Here is a 27,482-nt window from a genome sequence, read left to right as displayed (position 1 = left end):
ACAGCAAATAAAAATTAGTTTTTTGCCGAATTAACCGCTATAAATTGAACGAACAATATCTGTTCCAATTTCATAAAACTTTTAGACGTTTTGTTTTTGTTGATACAAAGACTAATGCCGATGACGTAACTTTTTGAAAAAAAAACAACACCTAACCAAACTGTTTTTCGGTGGTTGAAGCAGGATCCACAGCCGCAACGCATTTTTCCCAAAAAACACAGACTGCAGAAACAATTATTCAGAACTCCGAAGTTCAGAACAAATTACGCATTTTAGAACGGACTTGTGCAGTGAAGTTTTTGAATTTCCTTTTTCAAAAGTATTTGCCCGATCTCTTCTAGCCAGCTGGAATTTCAAAAATCCAGTCCTCAAAAACAGTCAGAGATACTATCCTACAGATAACGGGGACAACTGCAAACAAACCACTCCTTACCTTTATACTTTTTGGAGAGATTTGAACGTCAAAACTGGATGCTTTTGTTTAGACAACAAGATTGCTCTCACGAAATTCTATCAAACATGCTTATGTAGAATACATGCTTATACTTAAGCAGTTGAATTAGTTTTAGTTTGAAAGCTTCAGTGAACTCAGCAAATTATCAATAAAGATTATGTCAAAAAAAGATCAATAACTTTGCATCATTCGGAGCCCTTTTCGTAGTAAAACCTAACACTCCGTTAGTTAACGTTAGCGCAATTCCTGATCCTAATAAAATGATTATGGGTTTCACATAAAGATTTAATTTGGGAAGCAGTTTTTAGGATATATTATTACCCAAAGAAATCACCCTTTTTCGGAATAAATATTTGGGACAGGGTTGCGTGGAGCTATGGTGAACTCGAAGTCTATAGAAAATAGGCATTTCGGAGAGTGAGCCAAACGAAGAATACCAATCGATTGGCAAAACGAGTCACAGGTAATCAAACACCTTGATTTTGAACTGGCATATCTATGCACAGAAGAATCTTGGCTATTGAAATTTTGCAAAAAGCCCAAAACTACCAAAGTAAGTGCTCCAAAAGAAGATTAAACGCTTTGTTGAAGATTAATCGAAGATGCTTTGTCGCCCGAATAGACTGTGCTAATAAGACGAGTACAAATTTTAAATCAAAGTACACGGAAAAAAGTGACAATTGAAAACTCTGCAAAATCAGGAAACAAAGAGGAAAATAATACATTGCTTGCTGAGTACGCAAAAAGGAGACCGCCCGTCCTGAAAGGAACACGAACGAAGGAAGAACTAAATAGAACAATACGCAGAAAAGACCTTTAAAACTACAAGGAGGTGTCAAGAATGAACGTACAAAAACCTAGGGACGATAACAGTTGTATTTCTTCAATCAATTCTAACGTATTTTGGGCTCTGAAATAAATTTGGTAGTCAAAACAAAACAAGTTGATTCCCGGGCCGAGGCGTACACCCGTATTCCACCGTTATTAAGCGAGAATAAGGGTGTAAAGCCAATTCCACTCTTAATTAGCAGGGATAAGAGTGTAAGAGTGTAATTTTGAGAAAATTACACTTTAATGTACACTCTTTACACTCTTTAATACACCCTTATTACACTTTTAAAAATACACTATAATTACACTCTTTTTTCCACTCTTTATTACACTCTTGAGCGATTTAGGTGAAGCAAATGTAGAACTTAATGAAAATCTTTTGTTAATAGCATTTCGAAAAAGACAAGTTAGAAAGTCTATTTTAGCCCTTTTTTCCCTGATACTGAACTTTTTGAAATTGTCTAGAAATACAAGCCAATAGTTTGATTTGTATACAGAATTTTTAAGAAAACTCCAATTAGGTGAAGAAAATGTCGAGCTTCATTAAAAACGTTTGATAACAACTTTTTGAAAAAGACGAATTGAGAAGCCTATGTTAGCCCGTTTTGTTGCCCCGATAATACACTTTTTGAAATTGTGTAGAAATGAAAGCCAATAGTTTGATTTGTATACAGAATTTTTATGAAATCTCCAATTAGGTGAAGAAAATGTCGAAATTCATTAAAAACGTTTGTTAACAACTTTTTGAAAAAGACGAATTGAGAAGCCTATGTTGGCCCGTTTTGTTGCCCCGATAATACAATTTTTGAAATTGTGTAGAAATGAAAGCCAATAGTTTGATTTGTATACAGAATTTTTATGAAATCTCCAATTAGGTGAAGAAAATGTCGAAATTCATTAAAAACGTTTGTTAACAACTTTTTGAAAAAGACGAATTGAGAATTCTATATTAGCCCGTTTTGTTGCCCTCATACTGAATTTTTTGAGATTGCGTAGAAATAAAAGCCAATAGTTTGATTTGTGTACAGAATTTTTATGAAATATCCAATAAGGTGAAGAAAATGTCGAACTTCATTAAAAACGTTTGTTAACAACTTTTTGAAAAAGACGAATTGAGAAGTCTATATTAGGCCCTTTTGTTGCCCTGATACTGAAAGTTTTGAGATTGTTTAGAAATCAAAGCCAATAGTTTGATTAGCCAATAATTTGATTTGTATACAGAATTTTCATGAAATCTCCAATTAGGTGAAGAAAATATCGAACTTCATTAAAAACGTTTGTTAATTACTTTTTGAAGACAAAATGAGAAATCTATTTTGGTCCATTTTGTTGCCCCAATAATGCACTTTTTTAAATTATGTTGAAATAAAAGCCAGCAGTTTGATTTATATACGGAATTTTAATGAAACCTCCAATTAGGTGAAGAAAATGTAGAACTTTTTAAAATCCTTTGTTAACAACTTTTCGAAAAAGACGAGTTGAGAAGCCTATGTTAGCCCGTTTTGTTGCCCCGATAATACACTTTTTGAAACTGTGTAGAAATAAAAGCAAATATTTTGATTTGTATACAGAATTTTAATGAAACCTCTAATTAGGTGAAGAAAATGAAGAACTTCCTTAAAAACATTTGAAAATAACTTGTTGAAAAAGACGAGTTGAGAAGTCAATATTAGCCCGTTTTGTTGCCCCGATAATGCACTTTTTGAAATTGTGTTGATATAAAAGCCAATAGTTTGATTTCTGTACAGAACTTCAATGAAAACACCAATTAGGTGAAGAAAATGTCGAACTTCATTAAAAACGTTCGTTAACAACTTTTTAAAAAAGACGAGTTGAGAGTCTATTTTAGTCCATTTTGTTGCCGTAATAAAATATTTTTTGAGTATGTGTGGAACTTAATGCCAGTATTTTCATTTATTTACAAAATTTAATGAATTGTCGAATTAGGTGCAGAAAATGTCCAATTTCATGGAAAAACCTCTGTTAATAACTTTTTGAAGAAGACGAGTTAGAAAGTCTATGTTAGCCCATTTTGTTGCATTGACAAAATACTTTATATACTTAACGAGTTTGTGTAGATGTAAATGTCAATACTTTGATTTGTTCGCATAATTTTAATTAACCGTCGAAATAGGTGAAGAAAATGTCGAACTTCTTGAAAAACCTCTGTTAATAGCTTTTTTAAGAAGACGAGTTAAAGAGTCTATGTTAGCCCATTTTGTTGTCGTGATAATTTAATCTATGGGTTTTTGTAGAAGTAAATGCCAATATTTTGATTTGTTTACAAAGTTTTAATGAACCGTCGAATTAGGTGAAGAAAATGTCGAACTTCATGAAAAACCTATATGAATAAATTTTTGAAGAAGCCGAGTTAAAAGACCTATGTTAGCTCATTCTGCTGCCGTGATAACGTACTTTATGAGTTTGTGTAGAAGTAACTGCAAACATTTTGATTTAATTACAAAATTTTAATGAATCGTCGAATTAGGTGAAAAAATTGTTTAATTTCATGAAAAACGTCTGTTACTAACTTTTTGAAGAAGACGAGTTAGAAGACTTATGTTAGCCTATTTTGTTGTCGTGATAACGTAATTTATGAGTGTGTGTAGAAGTAACTGCAAAAACTATGATTTAATTACAAAATTTTAATGAACTCTCGAATTAGGTGAAAAAAATGTCGAACTTCATGAAAAACCTATATAAATAACTTTTTGAAGAAGCCGAGTTAAAAGACCTATGTCAGCTCATTCTGCTGCCGTGATAACGTACTTTATGAGTCTGTGTAGAAGTAACTGCAAACATTTTGATTTAATTACAAAATTTTAATGAATCGTCGAATTAGGTGAAAAAATTGTTTAATTTCATGAAAAACGTCTGTTACTAACTTTTTGAAGAAGACGAGTTAGAAGACTTATGTTAGCCCATTTTGTTGCCGTTATAACGTACTTTATGAGTATGTGTAGAAGTAACTGCAAAAACTTTGATTTAATCACAAAATTTTAATGAACCCTCGAATTAGGTGAAAAAAACTTTGAACTTCATTAAAAACATTTGTTAATAACTTTTTGAAGAAGACGAGTTAGAAAATGTATAATAGCTTATTTTGTTGCCGTGATACTGTACTTTTTAAAACTCTTTAGAACCGATCTCGAAAATCTTTTTTTCTACCCAAAATGTTAAGAAAACTGTCGATTCGTGGTCAAAATTTAGTCATTTTTGTCGATTTTGGACAAAATTCTCTCAAATTTTAGAAGCAAACATATATGTTTTTGGTAGCAAAATAAACTAGAATTTACGCTTCCAACAGCCATATAATTATCTTTTTGAACTATTGCCAAACAAGAGAATGCGAGGGCAATGTAAAGACCGAAATCAGGGTCGATTTTAGCAAAATTTTCGAATTTTCAAAGTTGTTTAGTTTAATAACTTTTTTGTTACACGACCTATTTAAAAGTATATTATATCATTTTCTTGCCCATTTAATCCCCTTTACGAATATATATGGGTTGAAAAGTTTCGGTTTAATTTCATTGCCTAATTTTTCGATTTTCCAAATTTTGGTGAAAATGTGCCAATTTCGGCCAAAATGTCGAAAATCGAGTTTTGATTCCTCAATTTTTTTAACTCTTTTAAACGCTAGATTGAAGCCCCAGTTCATGCAGATTCCAAATCATATTCATTTTTTAAATTTAGTTCAGTAGTTTTCGAGATATAAGCCTTTTTCGGACGCAAACCTCGGTCCCTACCTCCATAGCTCCCAACCCGCCCAACCCCCCCCCCCACCCAATCTGCAAATCTTTTTTTAAAGTTTTATCGTTCGAATGATCTCGCTATATCCCCCATCGAGAGAGCTTCTCGAATATATTAATCTATTTTATTTTACTTCATAATTATAGCGGCTAACCCAGATGACAAATTGAAACTTTCGTTTACCGCCTCCGTCCGGTCACGTGACATGCTCATTCGTGTGCTGTCCCGTCAAGTGACAGCAGAGAGAGGTCACTCACTGCCTCCCCACTTCCCGGGGGTAAGCATGTATAACTTTGAAGGTGAAATGAAATAGAAATTTCCGAAAGCTCACATAGCGAACTTATCGAACGGCAAAGGAAGGAAGGAAGTAGCGAACGTCGAACGGCAAAGGAAGTAAGGGAACAACCCCCCCCCCGGCAGCAGCACAGATCGTCGGGCGCAGATCGTCGGGCGCAGATCGTCGGGCGAAGATCGTCGGGTAGCGGGAGCAACCCCGGGCAGCAGCCCAGACCGTCGGGACCCATGGGAACAACCCATACAAAAGTTATATCGTTGCAAAGCTCTCGTCAAGGCGAATTCGATAGGCTATATGCCAGTACCCAATACGCGCTTAATATATTATATCTGTACTATTATACTATTGGTTGGAAGTTTGTGATGTATTAGTCGCTAAGCGTTTTTAGTTGGTGTATCGTTTTTAGATATTGCTGTTGAAAACATGGACCGTAAACGAATCGGCAGACCTTATGCTTCCGCTAATGCGCCTCCCAAAAAAGCCCTCAAGCCACTTTTCGCAGATGACCAAATCAATGGCAGGGTGACAAAGTTGCAACCCAACGGGAGGAACGCTGAATTCATTTTTAACAATTTCGTTGGTGAACATGTGCATACTGCAATAGTAGGGGACTCAATCTTTGATAGTGTTTGTATAAGGAACTGCGTCACATATTCATTGTCAGGCGGACGAATCGAGCAATTTCATCTGTTACTCGATACCCTCTCTGTATATAGGAACGTCATCTTAGCTGTCGGTGGCAACAATTTGTCAAATTGGGGTGAACCCGGAGAGGATCCATCAGTTGTTGTTGATAAACTGAGAAGCTTGTACAATGCCATCAGGGGCCTTGAAAATCGCCCAAAAGTGATAGTGTGCTCAGTGTTGAAAAGGAATTGCAGCCATTGGAACATCCAACGATTCAATGCGGTGCTAAGGCACTCGCAGCTGCCCTTATTTAAACTTCATCAAGAAGTTTGCAAAAGCAATTTGTTTCTGAGCGACGGTGTCCACCTTAATTTTAAAGGTAGAAAAGCATTGGCTTGTGCAAGGAATAAAGTTGTGAGAGAACATCAGCTGCACTAATTTGATTGACTATTGTTTTCGTTGTTTGTGTTCGTGCAGCAATTTCATTCAATTTGTTTTATTAAATCTTTGGTGTTTGTTGACAACTAAGTGGATCTTTTACTAATACAATTCGCAATTTCTTGTATATACTCATCAAGGTTAATTCATCAGCTTACCTGCAATTTTTTTTTTCGAGCATCTGTTAATTTAATCGCTTGCTGAAGCCCTGAAAAAAGGGATAATTTTGATGTGGTTTTAACATGGGATTTTATCCGCTTAGCCTGGTACAAAGATTCAAATTTTAGGCTCGTGTTTGCGGGTGTCTCTGCCTGCATCGGTATGTCCTCTCAGCGGATTTTATCCGCTTCGCCCGTTACAAACAGATTCATTAATTAGGCTCGTGTTTGCGGGTGTTTCTGCCTGCATCGTTATGTCCTCTCAGCGGATTTTATCCGCTTCGCCCGGTACAAAGATTCAAAATTTAGGCTCGTGTTTGCGGGTGTCTCTGCCTGCATCGGTATGTCCACTCAGCGGATTCTATCCGCTTCGCCCGTTACAAAGATTCAAAATTTAGGCTCGTGTTTGCGGGTGTCTCTGCCTGCATCGGCATGTCCACTCAGCGGATTCTATCCGCTTCGCCCGTTACAAACAGATTCATTAATTAGGCTCGTGTTTGCGGGTGTTTCTGCCTGCATCGTTAAGTCCTCTCAGCGGATTTTATCCGCTTCGCCCGGTACAAAGATTCAAATTTTAGGCTCGTGTTTGCGGGTGTCTCTGCCTGCATCGGTATGTCCACTCAGCGGATTTTATCCGCTTCGCCCGGTACAAAGATTCAAAATTTAGGCTCGTGTTTGCGGGTGTCTCTGCCTGCATCGGTATGTCCACTCAGCGGATTCTATCCGCTTCGCCCGTTACAAACAGATTCATTAATTATGCTCGTGTTTGCGGGTGTTTCTGCCTGCATCGTTAAGTCCTCTCAGCGGATTTTATCCGCTTCGCCCGGTACAAAGATTCAAAATTTAGGCTCGTGTTTGCGGGTGTCTCTGCCTGCATCGGCATGTCCACTCAGCGGATTCTATCCGCTTCGCCCGTTACAAACAGATTCATTAATTAGGCACGTGTTTGCGGGTGTTTCTGCCTGCATCGTTAAGTCCTCTCAGCGGATTTTATCCGCTTCGCCCGGTACAAAGATTCAAATTTTACGCTCGTATTTGCGGGTGTCTCTGCCTGCATCGGTATGTCCACTCAGCGGATTCTATCCGCTTCGCCCGTTACAAACAGATTCATTAATTAGGCTCGTGTTTGCGGGTGTTTCTGCCTGCATCGTTAAGTCCTCTCAGCGGATTTTATCCGCTTCGCCCGGTACAAAGATTCAAAATTTAGGCTCGTGTTTGCGGGTGTCTCTGCCTGCATCGGTATGTCCACTCAGCGGATTCTATCCGCTTCGCCCGTTACAAACAGATTCATTAATTAGGCTCGTGTTTGCGGGTGTTTCTGCCTGCATCGTTAAGTCCTCTCAGCGGATTTTATCCGCTTCGCCCGGTACAAAGATTCAAATTTTAGGCTCGTGTTTGCGGGTGTCTCTGCCTGCATCGGTATGTCCACTCAGCGGATTCCATCCGCTTCGCCCGTTACAAACAGATTCATTAATTAGGCTCGTGTTTGCGGGTGTTTCTGCCTGTATCGTTAAGTCCTCTCAGCGGATTTTATCCGCTTCGCCCGGTACAAAGATTCAAATTTTAGGCTCGTGTTTGCGGGTGTCTCTGCCTGCATCGGTATGTCCACTCAGCGGATTCTAAAAATAGATTCCATAATTAGGCATGTTTGCGGTTGATTTTGCTTTTTGAAAATTAAATTGTTCTTTCGAGGTTTTTTCCTGTTGACATTAAATTAAGTGAGAATTAGTGAATCCTTTGGTTTTATGGTTTAATTTAGTTGACTTTTGGTCGTTGAATTTAAATGACTTTGTTACCATGTCTAAATGAGACTCGTTCAGCTAATGGTCTAATTCGTTTTCTGTTAATTTTAGAGATGCCTTTGAAAATTGAGTTTGTGTTCCTTACGGAAGATTGCCAAGTGTTAAAATTGAGTTTGTTTGATCCTCGATGGCCCAAAACCCTGCAAATAAATGAGCGTATGAAACTAAATGATGACGATAAAACATCGCTAATGATTGATGGCTCTGAGGTTGATTGCGTTCTACTGAAGCATGGTCCACCAGGTGCGATGGACGTGGAGTTCAGAAAAAATCAAGAGATCTATGGTGCGTTTGCGGATCAGTGTAGTGGTAATTTGGACGTCACCCCACGTAAGGGAGCGCGCTGGGCTGGCAGTAGTTTGACACCAGTTGAGAGTTTTGGACCTGAAAGTCCCAGGGTTCTGGTTAGATCTCTTGCTTTCGTTTTCTTTATTTTCATGAACGGTGTAAAAATAAAATTCTTTTTGCAACGTGGTAGGACTTTGTTCATCAAGTTTTTGTAAAATCTTGGCCTTAATAAGAAATTTTGTTGCTTTGTTTGATCTCTTTCCAATGTCGGTTACGTTGCCCTGTTTAGAAATGCTCAAATCATGAAAAGATTGTGGAAGTCCTAAACGAAGACAAACGTATGTTCAGTGAACTTCTTCGAGTCTATAAGAAAACAGTACAGGATTGCAATAAAAAATTGGAAAGCCAGCTACAACATTTCAAAGAGATTGTGAGTATATGATTTTCACTGGTCTTGTACAAGTTTTTGCTCATAAGCACTTCACAAATGTTCGACTTTAATCTTCAAATATGCAGTTTGAAATTATTTGGCTGTTCAGATCTGGAAATTTAATTTGATGTGGGTTGTTTTCTGGATGAAATCAGTTTCTTATAGAGTTTTTTGACTTTTAGAAAGAACTCAAGAAATTAGATGACTCTGTGGACGAGGAGACCAGTGAAGTGCTACCTAGTTTCTATGGAGACGTTGATGTTGACAATCTTCCTGTACCCTCAACACCCGATGAGTTCGGAAGAGTGCTAAGAACAGCACTTTGGGGAGAAACGGGTCTTGAGCGAGAAATAATTTCTCCAACGAGAGAAAGCGAGGTGCGGAAACCCGCATCTCCGAAAAGAACTAAGCTTTTCAAAGGTATTTAGAAGTACTGTTTTTCAAGAAACTTAAAATTTTCAATATGGGTTCCCTCAAAAAATTTGCAGACCCTAAACGCTCATCAAGGCAAAAAGTGGTACGGAACTTTTAGCAGCTTTCGGATTTTTTGAAAAATTGGATTTTATTGGTTTTCTCTGTCTTCCCCAAAACGAAGAGCTGAAATTATTAAGGTGTTTTGTATGTTCAAGGGCTTGTGAAGAAGCATTTCCCCCCTCGTCTGTGGCCTGAGGCTTACAACGACGCCCGTTCGTCTGCGAATAGATCGGGCATGGATGCATTGCGGTACCGAGAAAGGAAATCGGACCCATTCTGGTGCGCAGAAATGAAAGAAAAGGCAATGTCTAAGAGAAACAAACAGACAAAAAGGCGACCGAATGAGGAGTCTGACGGTCAAAATTTAAGCAATACACAAACTGATGAGAGTGATTCTGAGCCAGGAAATGTTGAATAGAGCCCTTAAAGTCTTTGTTGCAATTCTCTATTTGATTTGATGACTTGATATTGTGTGCTGTTATTAGACTTTGATTAATGGCCGCGAATCAATAGCTGAGGCTGTTATTGTCCTTCTCTTGGTTTTTTTTCGCGTAAGTGACGTTATCTTTCACTTTTAGGTGAGCGAGTATTTTTGGTTACACGTGATTTTCCTCACTCTCACAAATGACTTCCTCGTTATTAAATTGACTTTTCTTTATTTTAAAGAGATGAGGTAAAATGAGTGTCTGACACTCTACTTGAAAGTTACTATAGAACAGTTAATAGCAGGAGCAGCTAATAAATTATAGAGATACATAATTAAAATTTAACATCCTTTTTTGCGCGGCTGTTTTCTGGCAATCTGCCAGCTAAGTTTGGTTTTCTTTTGTTTATTGAATTTTGGATTGACTCTAATTGCAGAAAACATTACGATTCCATCTAATGGCTACCTCAAATTTTTAGATTGATTATACTTGACTCATTGTTCGTTTATTCTTCAAACTGGCGGTTAAAACGTTAAAATTTAGATTGATTCTAAACATTTTGAAATTTTTGGTTTCTCTATTTCGTTGCAAAAACAATCGAACGTAGTAAAATAATTGAAAAGTTTTTAGATCGTTGAAAATGAAACCACCGTCGAGAACTGATCGCAAGAAAAGCTGCAACCTATTTGATTCGGAGGCCGAAAGAGAGGACAGTATCCGATCCAGTATTTTAACAAATAACACGGCGTGGCTCTTCGTTGACACTAAAGAGCTGATTTTGATTACTGTAAGCAGCTTTAAATGGCCACCCAAGACTAAGCCATCTGAAATGCTAAGTCTAATCGAAGGTGATAGTTTTGACCTGCGATTCAAAGATGGAAATGTCACCTGTCGTTTGTTGGCAAAAGGAAACATGAAAAAAGTTGAAGAACTCATGAACAACTATCAGCAGGAGCTAGATGCAGGTAAACGGCCGTCTGAATTGCGAAAAACAGTGCTGGCGAATCCTAAGGCACCTGTTGTCGATGAGGTTAATTTCTTGTGTCGAGGACGTGCACCCGTGATGAACAGTACCGTAGTCTCTCTTGGTAAACCAGCAGGCGTCGAAAAGTCAAAAGCCTCCAATTCTGCGTTATCTCAGCCAGTCATTTCAGCAAAGAAAAAGAACACTACGGTAAAATGTGACTTTTTTAACTAATTACAATTGGCATCTTAGAGATTGTTAAAGGCCTCTTTGAAATTGTCGAAAACTATGAGACTGGTTAACGGTAGAAGGGCAAACTGATAAATGTCGTTGCTGTGCTTTGAAATATTTGCGCTTTTTTAGCCTGAGCCCGTTCTTTCTCAACCTTCTACTTCTGCGACCACCAGCTCAAGCACACTTCCAACCATTGCGGACAACGCAGTCGATTGTGGGCCAAATTGCCGTCTTCTCCAGGAATATCTAGATGAGCATGTTGTTGAGATGAATAGTTGGATGAAAGCATTTGAGGAGCTGAAGAAAGCGGACGAAAAAAGACGGGCAAACATATGCGCAAGAATTGACGCTAAGGTACCCCATCGCTCATTAAGTTTTTCTACTTTTTGTGAAATGAACCTACTTGCTAGCCTTTTCAAAAGATCTGAAATTCTCAAGCATCATAGAGGCTTAAGTTCTTGTGAATAAATTTCACAGAGTTTGTTACCTGTAAATGTTTAGGCTACCCAATTGAAAGAAACTCGCCTCTTGGATATTCATGGGTTCCAAAGTATCGATGACTATCCTTCGCGGAGCGCAGGTATCACAGCAGTCATGCACAACGGTGAAGACCTTATGACGATTCACGCTGGCTCAGATGTCGGAAAGCTGGTTAGAGCATTGTTTGAGAAGCTGTTTCCGGAAAATGAGCGTGGAGATTACATTCTGGCACCAAAAAGACACGAGGCTGATCGTAGACTTGAAGCTCCCAGTGAAATTCTCGACAAGTTTACGAGTATGTTTTTAAAATTAGACATGAAGCCTTCCTTTCCATTAGCATTTTCAAAAACCCTCTTGCGCGTTATTGGCATTTTAAAAAGATCCCTCTTGCGTGTTAAAATTTTAACCTGCAAAATCCAGCACTTCAAGACAGGTAATCGGCATAGAAGTTAATAAGAGATTGTCTTCTTGCTTTCAGAGGTTGTGCAACAGAAGTACCCTGACACTCCTGGGCTCGCTTTTGAGAAAGCCAGAAAATCGGCAAATCAATACGGCAAGGATTGCCGAGGCCGACATTCCAATGTAGAAGAAAATGAGTGAGAATTCTGCCTGAATTGCGAGCATTCTGCCTGAAAATGTCATTTTCCATTAAGGAGTGCTGTTTTATTTTTAATTGATCTCGAACGAACTTTGTAGCAATTATTGTAAACGCGTTGGTCTCTATGCAAAAATTTTGTCTGAACATTTTGATTTTTTGAGTGACTTTTACGCCCTTGACATTCTGCGTTTTAAGTGATCATAATTTCTCTCATTCAAAATTTCAAGTTCCTAATTTCAATTGGCGGCAATTTAGTGCTGAAAGTCAAATGATAAGTGCGCCAAAATTGAAAATAATTTTTCACTTTAAATCTTAATAGCGGTTTTTACTAACCTCTAATGATCAGGCTGCAATTTGTAACTGATTAGAGCTCCCACTAGTTGTTCGAGAGCAATTTTCCCGACGTTAGTCGGTTATGTTTAGTGAACTTGAACTAACCTTTCGTAACTTAATTATATAGTCTCCCGACGTTAGTCGGTTATGTTTTGTGAACTTGATTTAACTTTCTGTAACTTTCTTAGATCCAGTTTGTTTACTTTGTTTAAACGTTCGCTGTTTTGCCAGCGTGAGAAAGTTTGTATTGTCTATTGATCCTGAATTAAACAGTTTATTAAAACAATGATTACGTTTCCATAAAAGAACTTGTTTAAATAGTTTTTCGAAATTATCTCTATGACGGGCATAACGTAACCACTGGTTAAGTTTTTCAAGTGATATGATTACATGCGAAGATTTAGTGATTGCGGATGGACAAGTTGTGCGTCAAGTTTTAACGAATTTTAATGTCTGTCCTCAAGTGATGCTGCCCCTGAACAGCTTCGAACAGTTCGAGAGCCGCATGAAATTCGACAAACAGCTTTCAAAGGTTTATTTTTCGCTAAAAGAACTATATGAGCTTTGTATTGCATCAGGTTTTAAAATCTTGCCCGACAACTATGGTGGCTATGGCCTCTTCAACAATACGGGAAAGGTATTAAAACCTTCATTGCAACCCCTTAGACCTTTTCCTGTGGGCCCAATTGAAACTGTTCCTCTTGAACTGCAAAATGAGATGTCCGATTTGTCAGTAATGCGTGGCGAGCGTGAGCAGGATGAAGTAGTACTGCTTGGCCCCATTCGTTTTGCAAATCACGCTTGTTCGCCTAATACGAAGTTTTTCTTAGGATACACAAGTTCTTTTCTCCCCCACAACAAGTGCGTATTTCTTCAAGTAATAGACTCCATAGGGCTTGGTGAAGAAATAACTGTGAGTTACGGATCAAACTACTTCAAAGACGGTAGTCTTAAATGTAGGTGCCCACATAAGGAAAAGCACGTGCCGCTAAACCGAGAAAATTTAGAACCAACGACTCCTCGATTCCAAAGTCCTGATCTCCCCACTCAGCTGACATTTTCGTCAAGTACCACAAGTGCAATCTTAGGATCTGGTGAGAGTAGTTCCAACTACACTGCAAGTCATTCTAGCATTGGTACACCGACTGATTGTGAACTTTCGGCAAAGAGAAAATTTAGAAATCAACGGAAAAGGCGGGTCAAAAGAAGAATCTTAGAAGGTTCCAGTCGCGAAATCAGAACCTTCATACACCAGATAGATGCCACTCGCTCTTCGGAAGTTGAAACTGAGGAAACAGATACACAAGTGAGTTCGCAATGTTCTGCTGACGATTACCTTGAAACCGAAGCCTCTTTTGAACCCGAACCTGAATTTGACCTCCCAATTGGAGAAGAATCTGAGGTGACCTCCAATGATTATGACGAAGATGATCTTGATGACAGTGATGGCACTGATGTGGCAGAAAGAAGTTTCCAGTTTTCTTCGAATCCCTTAACTTGTAACTCGAATGTAACTGTTCATAATGCGTCAATGGGTTTATTTGCAGTTGCTGCTCGACATTGTCTACCCGACGAAGCTCTGTTCGATTTGCTGAAATGGCAAAAAATTATTCATCCCCATGACAATGTGACTACTCCCAATTTTATAAAAAATGAAACCAAGAAATTAACGGATCTCTACGTAAAAGACACAGAAAAAAATGCCAGCGGAGAAGTTATTTTTCTTAACTTTGCAGAAAAACTAAAGGAGAAAGTAGAAAAGTACATCAACGAAATTATAGATTACGCTAACCCAGAAACCGAAACGGATCTCAAGCTAACAAGTCTTTTCGATGACGGGACAATCAACGTGAAACTAATTTTAAACATAGATGGAGTTGAAGTTCGAAAGTCGAGTGATTGCTCAGCCTACCCTGTTTGGGTTGCTCTTGCTGATCTGCCGCCAAAATTAAGAGCTTCATATGACAACATCTTTCTTTGCTCATTGTGGTACGGAAAAGGAAAAGTTTTCTGGGACCCTATATTTGAACACTACAGATCTGAACTTGCGAAACCCCAGAATATTTGTTACAAGGGGAGACTATACGAAATCAGTTTTACAACAATTTTTCTCGTGGTAGACCTTGTGTGCAGGCATGATGTTTTGAATATGAAAAAATTCAATGGTTATTACGGCTGCGGTCTTTGTACCATGCGAGGGTTTCAAAGATTTCCAGGAACTCACTCTTATCCAAACAGTAAATCCTTCTCAATGCGGAACCCTGCTGAGCATCATATTCTTGTTATGCAGGCTGAAAGCGGAAGTGTCGAGGAAAGAAAGTCGAGGAAGGAGAAAGACCCAGAGGTGGACACACTAGGCGTTAAAGGACGCTCTAAACTGTTTGACATCATCCCAAATCTTCCCTTGACGTGTCCAGTAGACACGATGCATCAGTGCCTTAAAGGTGTGGCCAGTGACGTCATAAAATTTTTTGCCGAGCAACTAAGTTTGACGGAACTAAGCGCAATCGACAATGCAACTTGCCAAGTAGTTCTTCCCAACGAGTTCAAAAGGTCAATTAGGTCTCTCAATTCAATTGATCACTTCAAAGCAAATGAATTGAAAACTTTCTTGCTCTATTTTTCACCCTTAATTTTTCAAAAGTTTTCTGAGAGTTCTGCTGCACATGATGCGAACATGCAAAATCTCAACTACCTGGTGTTTTCACTGCGATCATTGTACGAGAATACCTCAAATGCAAACTTATGTGGACATCTTCTGGAGGCTTTCTGCTATAACATGTCGTTTCGTTATCCTCTAAAGAAATTTGACTCTATCAACTTCCATTTGCTGCGACACCTGGCCTGGCAGTGCAAAACATTTGGCCCGTTATGGACTACTTCAGCTACGATGTTTGAAAATGCCAACAATCATCTGATTAAAACTCTGACGGGGAGTGTCAATACCTGCAGTTTGATCGTTAGTCGTTATATACGAAACCGACAACTTGAAAGCTTCGAAGTGAAAGATGACCATCTAAAAGCGTATATTGAAAATCTGAGGAGGAGACCAACTGGTATCACGGAGGATTTGTGCTTAGAAAGAAACAACTTTTTTTATGAAACCCAAAAAAAGTTTCCTGAAGCCCGTTTGTTCTGTAGGTATCGAGGGCGCTTTTATCTTGATAGTCAGAATTATACAAGATCAAACGCCAACAGTTTTGTTGCTATCGATGTGAACGGTGAGACCATAGTTGGCCAGATTTTGCTTTTCAAAGAGCAAGATTCGGAGTTGCAGTGTTTTGTACAGCTGTACGAAATTGTTGAAAAATTTGTAGTCGATCTGAGGTCAACGGAATTCGCCAGGAATTCAGACTCTTTTGAACCTCTCGCTTACCGTGTTGCAAAGTCAACTGATGTCCAGGCTTTCAAACTAGATGCAATTAAAAACAAGCTTATAAAGTTTGCTTTCTTAGGGGATTTATATTTCATCAGCGTGTTAAAACACTTTGAGCATGATTAGTACTGTTAGATTTTTCTTACTTGTTTTTAACTAGATGAAATTAAAAGAAAGTTTATAAAATTTGCTTTCCTGGGTGATTTATATTTCATCAGCGTTTTGAAACACTTTGATTATTACGAATAAGTAATTTTAAAAATAGTCTTTTTCATAGGGTCACAGACTTGTCCAAATCAAACCAAACTGGGTATGGAGTATCACCAGTGTAATGAAAGTATAAAACAAAAAGAATTTTTGCTATAGCATGCCTAGGAAAGAAGTTGGGTTTTCGTACGGAAATTTCTATTATTTCAGAATAATTTTGCGATAATTATTTTAAAAATAGGTCTATTTCATCGGGTCCAGGAGTTGTTCAAATCGAATCAAACTCGGTATTGAGTATCCCTCGTGAAGTTAAAGCCTAGTACATAAGGAATTTTTGCTATAGGTTGCCTACGAAAAAAGATAGTTTTTGATACGGAGTTTTGCGAATTTCGCGATTAGCGAATTTTAACTATAGCTATCTTTTATTGGGCCAAGAAGTTCTCCAAATCGAACCAAACGGGGTATGGAGTATACCATGGTTACTTAGAGTCTAAAACAAAAAGTATTTTTGCTATAGCTTGATTAGGAAAAAACTTGGGTTTTCATACGGAAATTTGCGAGTTTCGCAAATAACGAATTTTAAAAATAGGTCTTTTTCATTGGGTCAAGGACTTGTCCAAATCGTACCAAACTCGGTACGGAGTATCCCCTGTGAACCTAGAATTTCGAACGAAAAGAGTTTTTGCTATAGCTTGTCTAGGAAAAAAGTTAGCTTTTCATACGGAAGTTTGCGATTAATTCGAATATTCAATTTTAAATGATTTTGAAGAATAGGTCTTTTTGATTAGGTCATAGAGTTGTCCAAAGTGAACCAAACTTGGTATGGAGTATCCAATGTATACCTAGAGTGTAAAACAGAACGAATTTTTGCTATAGCTTGGCTAGGAAAAGAGTTAGTTTTTAATACGGAAATTTGCGATTAATTCAAATAAGTATTTTTAAAAATAGACCTTTTTGATTAGGTCTTAGAGTTGTCCAAAGTAAACCAAACTCGTCATGGAGTATCCAATGTATACCTAAAGTGTAAAACGGAACGAATTTTTGCTATAGCTTGCCTAGGAAAAAAGTTAGTTTTTAATACGGAAATTTGCGATTAATTCAAATAAGTAATTTTAAAAATAGGTCTTTTTGATTAGGTCTTAGAGTTGTCCAAAGTGAACCAAACTCGGTATGAAGTATCCCATGTATACCTAGAGCGTAAAACAGAAAGAATTTTTGCTATAGCTTGCCTAGGAAAAAGTTAGTTTTTCATACGGAAATTTGCTATTGTTTCGAATAACTTGAAATTATTGAATTTTAAAAATAGGTCTATTTCGTCGGGTCCAGGAGTTGTCCAACTCGAGCCAAACTTGGTATCGAGTATCCCATGGGTAACTAGATTGTAAAACAAAAAGAATTTTTGGTATAGCTTGCCTAGGAAAAAAGTTAGTTTTTCATACGGAAATTTGCGAATTTCGCAAATAACGAATTTTAAAAATAGGTCTTTTTCATCGGGTCAAAGAGTTGTTCAAAGTGAACCAAACTTGTTATCGAGTATCCCATGGGTAACTAGATTGTAAAACAAAAAGAATTTTTGGTATAGCTTGCCTAGGAAAAAATTTAGTTTTTCATACGGAAATTTGCGAATTTCGCAAATAACGAATTTTAAAAATAGGTCTTTTCATCGGGTCAAGGAGTTGTTCAAAGTGAACCAAACTTGTTATCGAGTATCCCATGGGTAATTAGATTGTAAAACAAAAAGAATTTTTGCTATAGCTTGATTAGGAAAAAACTTGGGTTTTCATACGGAAATTTGCGAGTTTCGCAAATAACGAATTTTAAAAATAGGTCTTTTTCATTGGGTCAAGGACTTGTCCAAATCGTACCAAACTCGGTACGGAGTATCCCCTGTGAACCTAGAATTTCGAACGAAAAGAGTTTTTGCTATAGCTTGTCTAGGAAAAAAGTTAGCTTTTCATACGGAAGTTTGCGATTAATTCGAATATTCAATTTTAAATGATTTTGAAGAATAGGTCTTTTTGATTAGGTCATAGAGTTGTCCAAAGTGAACCAAACTTGGTATGGAGTATCCAATGTATACCTAGAGTGTAAAACAGAACGAATTTTTGCTATAGCTTGGCTAGGAAAAGAGTTAGTTTTTAATACGGAAATTTGCGATTAATTCAAATAAGTATTTTTAAAAATAGACCTTTTTGATTAGGTCTTAGAGTTGTCCAAAGTAAACCAAACTCGTCATGGAGTATCCAATGTATACCTAAAGTGTAAAACGGAACGAATTTTTGCTATAGCTTGCCTAGGAAAAAAGTTAGTTTTTAATACGGAAATTTGCGATTAATTCAAATAAGTAATTTTAAAAATAGGTCTTTTTGATTAGGTCTGAGAGTTGTCCAAAGTGAACCAAACTCGGTATGAAGTATCCCATGTATACCTAGAGCGTAAAACAGAAAGAATTTTTGCTATAGCTTGCCTAGAAAAAAGTTAGTTTTTCATACGGAAATTTGCTATTGTTTCGAATAACTTGAAATTATTGAATTTTAAAAATAGGTCTATTTCGTCGGGTCCAGGAGTTGTCCAACTCGAGCCAAACTTGGTATCGAGTATCCCATGGGTAACTAGATTGTAAAACAAAAAGAATTTTTGGTATAGCTTGCCTAGGAAAAAAGTTAGTTTTTCATACGGAAATTTGCGAATTTCGCAAATAACGAATTTTAAAAATAGGTCCTTTTCATCGGGTCAACGAGTTGTTCAAAGTGAACCAAACTTGTTATCGAGTATCCCATGGGTAACTAGATTGTAAAACAAAAAGAATTTTTGGTATACCTTGCCTAGGAAAAAAGCTAGTTTTTCATACGGAAATTTGCGAATTTCGCAAATAACGAATTTTAAAAATAGGTCTTTTTCATCGGGTCAAAGAGTTGTTCAAAGTGAACCAAACTTGTTATCGAGTATCCCATGGGTAACTAGATTGTAAAACAAAAAGAATTTTTGGTATAGCTTGCCTAGGAAAAAAGTTAGTTTTTCATACGGAAATTTGCGAATTTCGCAAATAACGAATTTTAAAAATAGGTCTTTTCATCGGGTCAAGGAGTTGTTCAAAGTGAACCAAACTTGTTATCGAGTATCCCATGGGTAATTAGATTGTAAAACAAAAAGAATTTTTGGTATAGCTTGCGTAGGAAAAAAGTTAGTTTTTCATACGGAAATTTGCGATTATTTCAAATAAGTAATTTCAAAAATAAGTCTCTTGATAGCGTCATAGAGTTGTCCAAATCAAACCAAACGGGGTATGGAGTATACCATGGGTACCTAGAGTCTAGAACAAAAAGAATTTTTGCTATAGCTTGCGTAGGAAAAAAGTTAGTTTTTCATACGGAAATTTGCGATTATTTCAAATAAGTAATTTCAAAAATAAGTCTCTTGATAGCGTCATAGAGTTGTCCAAATCAAACCAAACGGGGTATGGAGTATACCATGGGTACCTAGAGTCTAGAACAAAAAGAATTTTTGCTATAGCTTGCCTAGGAAAAAAGTTGAGTTTTCATACGGAATTTTGCGATTAATTCGAATAGTTAATTTTAAATAATTTTGGAAAATAGGTCTTTTTGATTAGGTCTTAGAGTTGTCCAAATCAAACCAAACGGGGTATGGAGTATACCATGGGTACCTAGAGTCTAGAACAAAAAGAATTTTTGCTATAGCTTGCCTAGGAAAAAAGTTGGGTTTTCATACGGAATTTTGCGATTAATTCGAATAGTTAATTTTAACTAATTTTGGAAAATAGGTCTTTTTGATTAGGTCTTAGAGTTGTCCAAAGTGAACCAAACACGGCATGGAGTATTCCATGGGTATTTAGATGGTAAAACAAAAAGAATTTTCGGTAAAGCTTGCCTAGGAAAAAAGTTAGGTTTTTGAACGAAAAATTGCGATTGTTTCAAATAAGTAATTTTAAAAATAGGTCTTTTTGATTAGGTCTTAGAGTTGTCTAAAGTGAACTAAACTCGGTATGGAGTATTCCATGGGTATCTAGATGGTAAAACAAAAAGAATTTTTGGTATAGCTTGCCTAGGAAAAAAGTTAGGTTTTTGAACGAAAAATTACGATTATTTCAAATAAGTAATTTTAAAAATAAGTCTTTTTGATAGGGTCATAGAGTTGTCCAAATCGAACCAAACTTGGTATGATCTATTCCCTGTGTTTATAGAGTCTACAACAAAAAGAATTTTTGCTATAGCTTGCCTAGGAAAAAAGTTAGTTTTTCGTACGGAAATTTGCGAATTTCGCAAATAAGGAATTTTAAAAATAGGTCTTTTTCGCCGGGTCAAGGAGTTGTCCAAATCAATCCAAACCCGGTATGGAGTATCCCATGTGTATCTAGAGTGTAAAACAAAAAGAATTTTTGGTATAGCTTGCCTAGGAAAAAAGTTAGTGTTTCATACGGAAATTTGCAAATTTCTTGATTAGCGAATTTTAACTATAGTTATCTTTTATTGGGCCAGGAGGTTGTTCAAATCAAACTAAACTCGGTATAGAATATCCCTAGGGTATATAGAATCTAGGAAAAAAAGATTTTCTGGTGTAGCTTGCTTACTTAAAAATTTACTTCTTTGTTTATACTATTTTATTTAATATATTTTGTAATTTATTATGTTTTTGTTATTGTTTCCGACTGTTCTTAGCTATTTTATTGTTTGCTTTTATTTTGTTTTGGAGATAGAGTTTAGGCCTGGTTTTCTGGCCAGTGCTTTGCTCAAAAATCTCCTATAGTTGAATGTTCATAACTCCGCCGTAGCCGGTCCCCAGCCCGGTTGAGATAAGGAGGAGGGAAACACACCCAAATCATAATGGAAAAATCTCAAGAGTTGATTTTTTTAAATCAAATTGAGATATTTCCGACACTACTGTAGCTATAAATATATTTATTGACTCATTTAGTGCATCTGATTAGACTACCGCGTGCTTTCGAGACGGTTCACGATCCGAGGATTTTCCCCAAAAATAACGGGGAAAAGAGTGTAAAGAGTGTAAAAAAATATTTTTACAACGTTAGTGCTACCCTTAATAAGGGTGGAAAAAGTGTAATGCAAGAGTGTAATTATAAGAAGAAGAGTGGAAGAGTGTAAAAAAAAGATTTAATGGTGTAAAATAAGGGTGTAAAAATAAGTTAAAGGTGTAATTAGGAAGAGTGTAATCGTAAGAAATTACACCGTTATTCCACCGTTAAATCTTTTTTTACACTCTTAAATTACACTTTTTCCACCCTTATTAAGGGTAGCACTAACGGTGTAAAAATATTTTTTTTACACTCTTTACACTCTTTTCCCCGTTATTTTTGGGGAAAATCCTCGGCCCGGGTTTTTATTCTACCTCCAAACGCACAATTTAAGAGTTCAGAGGCCAGTAGACATGAGACATCAACTATCCCTGAAAACGTTTCAGATCAACCCATATTCTAACAACAATTAAATTTTAATCCGTGACTTCGAAACGCTTGTTTTGCTCTTTTTCCTGGAACTAATGTCCAGCCCCAAAACAAATGGCCTCCTCTAGCCAATTTCCCTCTAATCCCAGGTTCCCAAAAGCGCAATGGCGCACCAGTAAAGTGATGTTCCTCTCATCTGGAGTCCATCCTTGCCACCAATACTGTCCATCTATACTCCTTTCCACGTGCCCCATTACTTAACCATAGCCTCACATCCACAATACTTTGCAAAACCCGAACATCAAAAAAATGTTCCGTATCAACCAATTATAATCCAGTTACACAATGACCATCCTCAAATTGATCTTGCTCCCAAAAACCTTCGTTCCACTGCTCCTCCTCGTTACTATAGTGCCAATTGCCAACTGCAGCTAAACAATTCCAGCCAAATATAAAATATACGCGTTTTCCTCATCATAAACAATCCAAAGTCAATCAAGGTGCAGCTGTTGTGAATAATGTGTCGTCAAATCTGCGCCTTTTTGTCGGTAATTCTCAACTCGAGTCTTTTCATAAATTGAACAAACCAAAGTATGTATCTTAAACTTTTTCGGTCTTTCTGAGTCTTTTCATAAATGGAACGAGCCAAAGTCTGTATCATATCGCATTTTGTCTTCACGGGTCTCTTCATCAGCGTTTTTGAACGAGCACATGAACGCATCAAAGTTTTGAACGAGGCAAAGGTCTGGATCATAGGAATTTTTGTTCTATCTGGTTATTTTCATTAGCAAAAACAGTCTGGATGGGTATTTTCATAGATCATTTTGAACGAGGACCTCATCCTGGGCAGGTACATAGTGCACAATTGAAAACTGATATGCAAATGGAGAACATACTAAACAAATAAAGCAGCTGCAATCGTCTCGGGAATGTGACGCAATTGAAAAACAATATTCACGGGCGCTGACCCAGGAAAGAAAATGGGAAACATTTAATCTACTAATGCTACAATAATATCTATATTTTTCAACATTTTAAAGAAATATAACCTGAAGGAAATGCTGGTTGATGACTAGAACAAGAGTACATCCAAAAAAATATCAGACGAATATCACTGAAGTGGGAATTGGTTTATGGAACGCGGATTGTTAAGCCCAATTGAGAAAAAAAGTATTTACTATATAAATTTTACCAAAGTGGATCCGAAATGTCATACGGGATGGATATTACCCTCAGAATATCCATTACCGTATTCTAGTTCATATTCTCCATTTGAAGGACAGGTGCTTCCATTTAGTTATTTATTTCAGTTCTTCATACATATTCTAATGTCTGTTGATATCCTAGACAGGAAACTGTCTGATCACGCGTGTAATCATTTCATGAGCACTTCCTTGCATGTGATTAACCTGTGAAATAATGTTACTTCCTTTTAATCTCGGTTTTAGCTTAATCTTAATTTCACTCTCCAATTTGCACTGCTACAACAATTCAGTTCTAATTTAACATTAGTCAATCGCTTTTCAATTAATCTTGCTCAATTTGGTATTGAGCCAGTCGCACCGCGAATACTAGTTTCGCAGATTGAGAAGTCAAAGAACCGAAAGTTAATAAGCAAACGCAACGCAATTGCCTTTGCCAATTTGTTTGGAAAGCATTTGCTACTCGATTGACTTGTTGGCGAAATAAGGGATTCAATTTGAACGCCAGTTGAATGGACCACCTTCTACAAAAACATATCCGCTCGACCCGACATACGAGGAGCCAGTGAAGAACCATACACAAGCAACAGAAAGGGACCGAAAAGTTCTCAATCAGCAGTTAAATTTAAATTGGCAAAATCGATGCAAAAAGATTGATGAAATTGGCATTTTGTGCGGGGATAATTCTTGGGGAATTCGCGAGCAGTAATCTGCATCACTACTTTACTTAAGCACATCGGAACAGAAGGACATCGTATCTTTAAAAATAAACAACACCATTTTCAAAAAAGAGAACCATTCAAGGAATTTTGGCAGGCAATGGATGATTCCTTCATTAAAGTTAGGAATATCACGTAAGATCGTTTCGTATTCTGGTCATCTAAGCAACAAAAGGGTGAATCCGTTGAACGTTTTTACGGTCGCTATATCGAACAGGCGGAAAACAGCAGTCTCGGGGATGAGGAAACTACTCTCATCAGAGACACATTTATACTTAACATGCTGGACCATGATACTCAAAAAGAATTCTTGAAAGAAACCGTTTCGCCTACAAAGGCTCTCGAGGTCGCAATACAAATGGAAATGGAGTACAAAACCATCAGAAAATAAATCAAAATTTGAATATAGCCACCAATTTAGTTAATGCTGTTAACAATTCCCAAACCAGCAATCGCAACGCGAATTGCCAACCAACTCGTAAGGACTTCACTCGGTACGCAACTGTCCCGCAAAACTATCAGTATACTAGCATTTGTGCCAATTGTGGCCAACGATGGAGTCACAGTCACCGTCAAATTTGCCCCGCGAATGAAAAAAATATGCAATAATTGTGATATAACAGGAATTTCGCGAAAAAATTTCAGAATACCAAAAAAAACAACAAGGAAAATAATCTAAACCTACGCAAACGAATTTTAGCCAAATCGACAACTCTACTGAAAAACGTGATGACGAAGAATCAGTCAATTATATCACGAGCTATCAACAATTCTATGATCAAGTCTATGACTCCAACTACGACAGCGATTCAGATGATTATGTGGCTGCCATCTCTTGTGATTCGGCAAACCAACTGGAACCTTTAAGTGCTAAAATACTATTAGAAAAGTACAAGCAAATGCAATGATTGATTCTGGAAGTCTAGTCAGCCTCATCACCAAAACGCTGGCAAACAGACTACTACGAACTACACCATCCGCAAAATGGGTCACTACAAAACACAAAACAAAACAAGGACTTGAAAACTTTTTCAAATGACCCGAATAAAATTCTTGGACAACTTGAAACAATGGTGACATACAATGACTGAACATGCAATGACGCTCCTCTCACAGTTGTGGACGACGGACATAAGATCATCATCGGAAGAGACCTTTTCAACAGTCTTGGCCTCGCAGTTGTTCAACAACAAGCAGAAAGCGGTAAATGTGTGAATAATTTTAATAATTCTACTTGTAAAGACTATTAAAGACACAATCGCGGCACAATTTCCCCATTTGGTTTCAAGAATTGGCTTTTCAAAGACAAATGTAGCGACATCCAGGTTCCATCAAAAGGTCACAGCAAAGCACCAAAAAGGTCGACGCGTTCCAATAAATTTACAACCTAGGGTCACGGCGGAAGGTCATATCGAAAAGTTGTCTAGTTGTTCGGTAGACCGTTTCATATCTCCAATCGTCTTTACAGTAAAAAAGATCAAACTATAAAATTAGCATTAGACTCTAAAGTGTTAAATAAAGCTAAACACAAAAACAATTATCAAATGCCCAAAATAGACATCTTAATAGATTCAACCTCACAACACCTCACAAACACTCAAAGCGGTCAACAAGTATATTTTTCAATAATAGATCTCAAATATGGTTATAGTCAATTACAATCACACAAAGATACTGCAAAACATTGTAACTTCAACATCATTTGTGGAGAATCCACTGGCAGTTATAGATTCAAAACAGGATTCTACGGCCTCACTGACATACCGGCAGAATTCCAAAAAGCCATGGATTATACACTTGTAGCTCTCCAAAACACCTATTGCTTCTTAGATGATATTATAATTGCTAGCATGGGGTCTGAATCTGATCATATGACATATGTCAGAAAATGTCTCAAAAAGCTAGACCAAGATAACTTGAGAATTAATCTTCAAACATTTCACTTTGCAAAAGCAGATATTGAATGGCTTTGGTACAAATATACCCTAACTGGCATATCACGACTTGAAATTAAAAATGCAGCTATATTAGCAATACCACCAGCATCAGCATTAAAACGTCTGCGATCCTTTTTTGGGTCATTACACTATATTGGCAAATTCATACCACACCTAGCACAACTTTGCCTACCAGTTAGACCACTTCTCATAAAATATACGAAATTTATTTGGAGTGAGGATCACATCAAACATTTCAATTGACTAAAAGACAAAGCTGCCACAGGCACTGAGAACAGCCACTATAATCCTAAATTAGACGTCCGAGTGAAATGTGATGCTTTGCGTTCAGGTGTGGGAGCTGCAATTGAACAGAATACTCCCAACGGATGAAAACCTATAGCACTCGCGTCGCAATTTCTAAATTCTACAAAAGAAAGTTATAGCGTTAATGAATTGGAGTTACTGAGAAGATTTTGGTCAAACGATTTTTTTAAATTCTATTTGTAGGGGAAGAACTCCACTGTCATAACAGACCATGGTGCCTTTTTATCCATACTAAAAGAACACATATCAAACAAATCCTGCAATAGCCGACTTTCTAGATGGATTGACCGTTTACTCCCATATAATTTCACAATTGAACATATGACGGGAGCGAAAATGGGCCTTGTGGATTATATATCTACAAACCCGTTTGCAAAAGCTAAAAAAGTCTCTATTTATTACGAACATTTTGGGTAGGCAACAATTTTTAAAATTCGCGACTCAGCTAAACACTTAATTAGAAATAGAAACAACAATATACAAAAATTTAATAGCATATTAAAATCACATTCACCATCATATTCCTCAAATCGGCTAATCGTGCGGCAAATACCTACGTTAATATAAAACAATTTGCAAATTCACATTAAACCGGTTGCATTACAATCACTACATCCCAAAAGATCATTACCATTTGCGCCGCAATTAACACATCATAATTCAACTGTTAATCCGCATTTAAATATACCATTCGCATAGAAAATGCCCTCTAAAATTTTACAACAACAAATTGTACCAATTAATCCATCACTGCATAAATCACATTGTAAACAAATTTGTTGTAAATGCAATGCAAAAGTCAGACAATAACGAATGTGAACAATCTGAACAATTATACCCAATAAAAGCCCACTATTGACATTAAATCAAGTAATCAACACAAATTCTTCAAATTAAGCGCGAAAACACAAACTCCTGAGTATAAATAAAACCCGCTAAACACTACCTCGCTTTTTGTCCAAAATCCACTCGGAATCAATTGGCATCAGAATAATTCAATTATTTCAACTTCTATAATACTACAAACAAGGACCGATAAATCAATTCCAATAAAGGCCCGAGTAGCTTTCTCAGACAATTCTCCATCTCTACCTGCGACGAATACTTCTTAGAACACTAAAACAACACCCTTACCAGTGTTGCAGATGCAGCGGAAGTTATACGCTTCCCGGACACCCTCAAAAAATTTTCATTAAGGAGGTGCTGGCAATCCTCACTGGAAAAGACGCAAAACTAAAAGAAATTCGCGATTTTGTCCACAGAGACGACCCAGACAGGCTAAAAGAAATCAGTCCATGCATCTTCTCCTTCTGGTGGTATCTCAGCGTTAAACATGGTTGCATATGCATCGAAGAACGAATTGCTATCCCCAAAGCAATCAAAGACGCTGTGCTAGAAGACATTCATTCTGCACACCCAGGGAGTATTGCTATGTTGTCTCTAGCACAGAACGTTTCCTGGCCATATATCCACCAGGATATATTGGCAAAAGCAAGCGAGTGCAAAGCCTGCACAAAAACTGGTAAGAATTTAAAATTAGTGATTCCGCATTGCAAAAGGTCACTTTTGCCAAAATGCATTGAACCAAATGACGAAATCCAAATAGATTTTGGTGGGCCGATTTTTAAAGAAAAAGACATAGAACAATATTTCATTACAAGCATAGATAGATACTCAAAATTCCCTACTGCAGAAATAGTAAATAACGCATCTG

General features: G+C 37.1%; 2 protein-coding genes across 2 annotated transcripts in view; both read left to right on the top strand.

Moving 5' to 3' along the window:
• LOC142336089 (mothers against decapentaplegic homolog 1-like) overlaps window positions 1–27,482 on the top strand; it is a 536,849-nt gene that overhangs the window by 358,631 nt on the left and 150,736 nt on the right. The gene's annotated exons all lie outside the window — the stretch shown is intronic.
• LOC142336574 (uncharacterized) overlaps window positions 24,588–27,482 on the top strand; it is a 76,994-nt gene continuing 74,099 nt past the window's right edge. Inside the window, exon 1 of the mRNA XM_075385484.1 lies at window positions 24,588–24,707. Coding sequence (XP_075241599.1) covers window positions 24,588–24,707 — 120 coding nt within the window. The remainder of the gene's footprint in view (window positions 24,708–27,482) is intronic.

Source organism: Convolutriloba macropyga, chromosome 3 (genome assembly GCF_964194025.1).
Source record: "Convolutriloba macropyga chromosome 3, txConMacr16.3, whole genome shotgun sequence".
NCBI lineage: Eukaryota > Metazoa > Xenacoelomorpha > Acoela > Convolutidae > Convolutriloba > Convolutriloba macropyga.
Note: the sequence above shows the minus strand (reverse complement) of the source record. Positions and strands in the feature narration are given on the sequence as shown.